At 34.6% G+C, this 5,582-nt stretch overlaps 1 protein-coding gene and 1 long non-coding RNA gene across 2 annotated transcripts; one reads left to right on the top strand and one right to left on the bottom strand.

Annotated features, from left to right (window-relative positions):
• Window positions 1–6: 6 nt before the first annotated feature.
• Window positions 7–1,275, bottom strand: LOC134242854 (uncharacterized). Its single transcript, XR_009986934.1, has 3 exons — window positions 1,187–1,275; window positions 351–488; window positions 7–174 (listed from the first exon to the last, which is right to left on the bottom strand). It is a non-coding gene; the product is annotated as an uncharacterized LOC134242854 (long non-coding RNA).
• A 592-nt stretch (window positions 1,276–1,867) lies between these two features.
• Window positions 1,868–5,216, top strand: LOC134242853 (uncharacterized; the record flags this gene model as incomplete). The annotated part of the gene is made up of 4 exons (XM_062724997.1): window positions 1,868–2,179; window positions 3,974–4,649; window positions 4,875–4,976; window positions 5,157–5,216. Coding segments are annotated over exons 2-4 (816 nt in total), but the record flags the coding sequence as incomplete, so codon positions are not given.
• Between the last annotated feature and the right edge of the window lie 366 nt (window positions 5,217–5,582).

Genomic DNA, 5,582 nt, shown 5'->3' with positions numbered 1-5,582 from the left:
CCTTCGTATGTTGACATCGCTGTGAGGCCAAATTTAGAAATGCATTGTGGGATTTTGCAGGAGAGGAGCAGAGTAATTTTATGTAAGACTGTCGGAGAAGATTTTTTGCCATCTTTGTCACGAGGGCTGTCTCTGGCATCACTTTTACAGTAATTCCTCTCTCATTAACTACAGCTGGTGTCAATCATGAAGATTACGAAAGAATGAAGAAATGTTATTGCCGAGACAAATGATGGAGTCACTTAATTATGATTCATAGTTAAAGCATTATGAAGTAAATGTCAGAATGATGAGAATTTTATTAAAATTTACTTGGATTATCTTTTTTTCCGTAAGAAAACCCTTGTTACCTGACTGTCCAGGATTATTTCTTGGTTTGACACACCTTGACCTGTCAGCAGCTGCTCAGAGGAATCTTTAACAGAGTAGGATGAAGTTTTAACTCAGCTACAAATACTGCTCCTATTATCAGATTATATGTGTCATATCTATAAAATGTTAACTTGGTTAATAAATAAATAGTCCGAAAAATCTGACGTTTTTCTGGCTTTTTTACGATTTTGATATTTTACATGCCAGGAAAACGTCAGAACCGGCACCATTACGAAAACTGGGAAATCGCCGCCTCCAACCGGAGGCGGCATTCAGAGGTTGATTTTCGATACTTGTAAACCGAATTAAATGCTGAATTCACATATTATCAATAGTACAACACCTTTAGTACTCACCAACATCGTTTTTATGTTTCGTTTATGAAATAATATTAATCCGATGAACACATTTTATCTGACTGTTAGATTTGTTTTCATTTCGTGCATTTTAAAATCGTGCGAGTTCTGAATCGGAATGTGGAGTGGTAATTTCTATTCATCGATATTGGTGTGTTCTAGGAGCATTGTGCCATTGATAAATTGTAATTTCGGCATCTAATTCGATTCCCAAGTATAGAAAATCAACTTCTGATGGAGACGGTGAAATTCCCGGTTTTCGTAATGGCGCCGGTTCTGACGTTTTCCTGGCATGTAAAATATCAAAATCGTGAAAAAGCCAGAAAAACGTCAGGTTTTTCGGACTAATAAATAAACTGCATGATCATCAATTTAAACTGTGATTGGAATATATATATTTAAATCTTGTGTTCCTTTCGATCACATGCATGTGACATTATGACAATATTTTAACGTACAATAGTTGTGTAGGCAAAATAATTCACACTATCCTGACCAGAGTCCTCTTCTCGTCAACTTCTGTCAACATCTCACTCCATCGGCAACCCTCGGCTAGATAGAATGTTCTATCGTTAAAATGATATTGTCCTACGGACCCGGTTTAACGATAGAATTCGTTCCGTGTATTCGTAATGTAGCAGAAAGAAACACGGGCGATAACTCGCATAGTGCATTTACTAGGAACAATCTTGAGAGTTCCGAATGTAAACATGGAGGTAATTTGAATCGAGAGAATAACGTTGAGAAAATGAATGGGATTTTCGTATTTATATGGATTGTTTTTTTGGGATAAAAGGCATAAGCAATCTCAAAAAGGTTTGTTATGATTAATTTGCAAGTTATTTTCAGTGCAAATCCGTTTGTATCCTTCAAAATCGTTTCGGTGCGATTCTGCAATTTTTTGCTACATTACGAGTATATAGGCGGTATTCTAACTGTGGTGAGGGCTTGTACCGAGACACAGTTAGATTATTCTAACTACCCTCGGCTGACTACGTTCTGCTTAATTACTAGCCATCCGAGAGGCTCCGAGTGCATCCTACTTTCGTTTTTGAATTCAGCGGCGGAACATTGTTTCGTAGCTCGGAAGTTTAAGCCCTCATTTTATTTTATTTTTTCCCAAATTTCCCCCAATCCTTAACCAAACGGAGCTTATTTTAAATTTCATTATTCAATTTATATCTTTCCTTGGCATTTTATTGGTTAAATTGCTTGGTTTAGGTCTATTTTGTTTTAATTTTACGATAAGGAGTTGTTTCATGCAGATCATTTGATGCGAATAGACCGAAACAGGCAATCACAGGCCAGCATGAAAAAAAAATGTATGGTCGACCGTAATCATAATGAGAGAGTTCTGACTGTTAAGCAGAATATACATTATCAAAGTTGGTTGACTACATCGGAACTCAGGCTCAAACATTCAGCAAGGAATCAGGGACTGCTGTAAACTTGTAAGCCACGTTTTTTTTCCAATTTTACTTCCGTTGAAGTGTTTACTGTTGGCGTGTTGCTGGTAAGAACTGAAGAAACACATTTAGCCATATCATTGTTCACGCATCCTCACAATGTAAAAGATTTTGTGACTTTTTGAAGTTCTGAAATCACAAACCGTTGACATTGAGAAGAAGCTGTTCACAATGGTTTATGGAATGTGTAGATTACTGATCTGTTGATTAGTGAAGAGACTTATAGTTAGAATAGTCTGTCTTGGAACAAGCCCTCAATATAGGATTATATCAATTTAATGATAGAAAATTCTATCTATTATTATTAAAAGAAATAATTAACATTTATTTACTGTTTTAATATTATTATTTTAAGGAATGAAGCTTATTTCAACTTTTGTTATAAATAGGGCCTACAGTCCAGTCCAATACGAAAATTCGTAATATTACGAAAAAACGTTAGATTACGAGAAAGCATAATATTACAAGTTATCGTAATATAAAACTTATATTATAATTTTTCATAATGTAGTTAAATTACAAATACGCGTAATATAGCAGATGTACATGCAAGACTAAGAGACTATATTACGAGTTTTCGTAATCCAAGACAAATTCAAGCATTGCAAGAAATTTGTATCAGAATATTTAATAAAAAACAACAGAATCCCATAATATGTGCAGGAAACAAAATTGATAACTTGCATTATATTTGTTAGTCAACATTTTGATCAAAGTTTGATTATTTAGGAAGGAAATTTCCATTATTCTTAGCAGATATAGAGTTAAAGGATAAGTTGTCAGTCTTGTTAAGTGGTGAAGATTAAGGGTGAAACGTTTACTGAATTTTGTAAACGTTTAAACGGATAGCAGTAAACGAAACGGTACCGTTTAAACGGGAGATATTCTATGTTGGATTTTTATGGCTTCTTACTCATGAACATGATGAAACTCGAATTTAATAATCAATTCTTTCACTTGAATATAAGTATGAGTTGTTATTACAAATTTATTGTTGGTTATTGTGATTTAACAGTAAGAATTTGAGGCGCATTAAATTCATTCACTTACGACCTTGTCAACCAACTGCTTGGTTTGTTTGACTACCGGACGTAGAAAAAATAATTGTAAAGATGGATCTTTTTATCTCGAAAAAAGTAAAACAAGACCTGCTGACTGTATTGAAACTTTTCAAAGACTTGTGAAAAATGTATTATATTTATTTAATCAAAATATATCAAGTTTTATATTTCAAGTGTCGTAAAACATCGCTAGTATTAGCAACTCGGATAACTCGAATTAATTATGTTAGCCCGTATCGGGTTTTAGTTATTTTCATTAAATATGTTTCCGGTTTAGGTTGTTGCTTATCAAATCAGACAAATGGTCAAAGACGGTCTTTCTTTTGTAAATTATGAAATAAAACAATTTGTTTGTGTTAAACTTTATTTCTGATAGACATTAATAATGACCTTCGTGTAAACGTTTACTCAAACTGTAAACGTTTAGAGCATATAATCGAAACGTCGCCGTTTACACGTGTAATCGTTTCGCCCTTAGTCTTCACATCAGGATATAAACAGTAATATATGTACAATATTATTTTCATTGGTCAAATTAAAATTACAGACGTCTGAGTTTGCAAAAGTGGTCCCTTTGACCCCCCCCCTAATACCTATCGAGAGGAAGCTCCTTGTCTTCCCACACTTTGCAGCTCAGGTTAAATATGTGGCTTCACACAAGCCTACACATTAGCAGAAAGGAATATACACCACTGTCTGATACATCATTCTCTTTCAGTAGGGTGGGACTACTTGACAAAATGGCAGACGTGAAGGAGACAAACTTTCTTAAGCTGATTTGGCTCTTGATGAAATATGGTGCTAAAGTTTTACAACACAGGATTGAATATGAACTGAGAAATCAAAAATGGCAGAAATTGTGTGATTTTCTTGAGGAAAGAAAACATGAAATTTTTCATCTGACAGATTTAAAGAAATGTTGCCAATGTCCCGAATTCACAGACAATAAAGGAAAACCACCTTTACCCAAAGACGTTTTAAGACAACTGTTCCGAAATGTGGATGACTGCTGCGTGGCGAGATTTAGAGGTCGCTGTTGCTGCAAGCTTTTACCTAATACAGATTTGAATGTTAATGTGAATAAATTGGACATAACCCTCACAAGTTGTTTGCTGAAAAATTTTCTTATAAAGGATTCAGGACAGAAACAAGTTATTGAAAACATCAGAAATTTGAGGAATGATAAAGAACTATTGCACAGAGGGAATGCTGAGGTGGACAATGACAGCTTTGAGAGGATTTGGCTGCAGTTATCTAATGCTATAAAAGAAGTAGCTGAGAAGTGTGAGTCGTATTTCTACTCACAGATCAAGGATGAAGTGGAGAGTCTGAAAACAAGACCACTCTCCAAGGAAGACACCATCTCATCGATAAATGCATGGAAAGAGCTACAGGTATAAACATCATTACATGCCATTGGTTAATTGTATATAGATCTATATCAAAGGCAAATGATGAAAAACAACGGTAATGCATATGTATTATATTTATTTTTTATAATCGTACACATAGTAGATATAATGAAAATAAAATTCTCTCATGTAAACATGTAGTGCACTTCAATGAAAAAGATAAGTAGACAAGTAATATCAGGCATACAATAAAACGTTCTTTTCCAGGAAGGGTTTGGCAGCCCAGTTGATGGACAAAAGATTTCTGACCTCTATCAGAGAATGACTCAAGTTTGCAGTGATGTAGCAGCAATAACAACTCAACTTCAGGTCTCCTTTCTCTCTCTCCATTTTCCCACTAACTCTAGCCATTTTTTCTCTCTTCATATTTATATTCACATTCTGCAAGATAAATATATATATCCCCAAAACAGACTAGATCATATACAGTATTAAAAGGTGTATGCACCTCAGAATAATACTTTTGTATACCTTTTTTTCTTGTTTCAGGAAGTGAGAATTCCAAAGAATAACCCTGAGTTGGAAAACTTGCTTTGTAAGTTATTTCTGGTCTTGATTTTTTTGGATAGCTTCAATATTAGAACCGGAAGAATTGGCAATAGTAAAGCATCTGTCATTTGTCCATATGTCTCTTACATAATCTAATAGGGCTGTCACGGTTCCAAAATTTTTCGGGTCGGGTCGGTTCTGATTTTTTTAGGTTCGGTTTCGGGTTTCTCGGGTCGGGTAGGTAATGGAAGAAAAGCTCATGATTTGTATTATTTCCACATTATTTCCTGACACATTATAACTAGTTTAAAGTAGCCTCCTGACTAGACAACAATTGTACCAAATTATTTAAATCACCTTTCAGGGTTTCAGATTGAAATAATTTTTCAGTAACAATAGGACATCTGGCATATTTACCAGTAAAGT

Source organism: Saccostrea cucullata, unplaced genomic scaffold (assembly GCF_032062105.1).
Source record: "Saccostrea cucullata isolate Sc308-1 unplaced genomic scaffold, CSIRO_AGI_Scuc_v1 ctg21573, whole genome shotgun sequence".
NCBI classification, from domain to species: Eukaryota; Metazoa; Mollusca; class Bivalvia; order Ostreida; family Ostreidae; genus Saccostrea; species Saccostrea cuccullata.
This window is presented reverse-complemented; position numbering and strand designations above follow the sequence as displayed.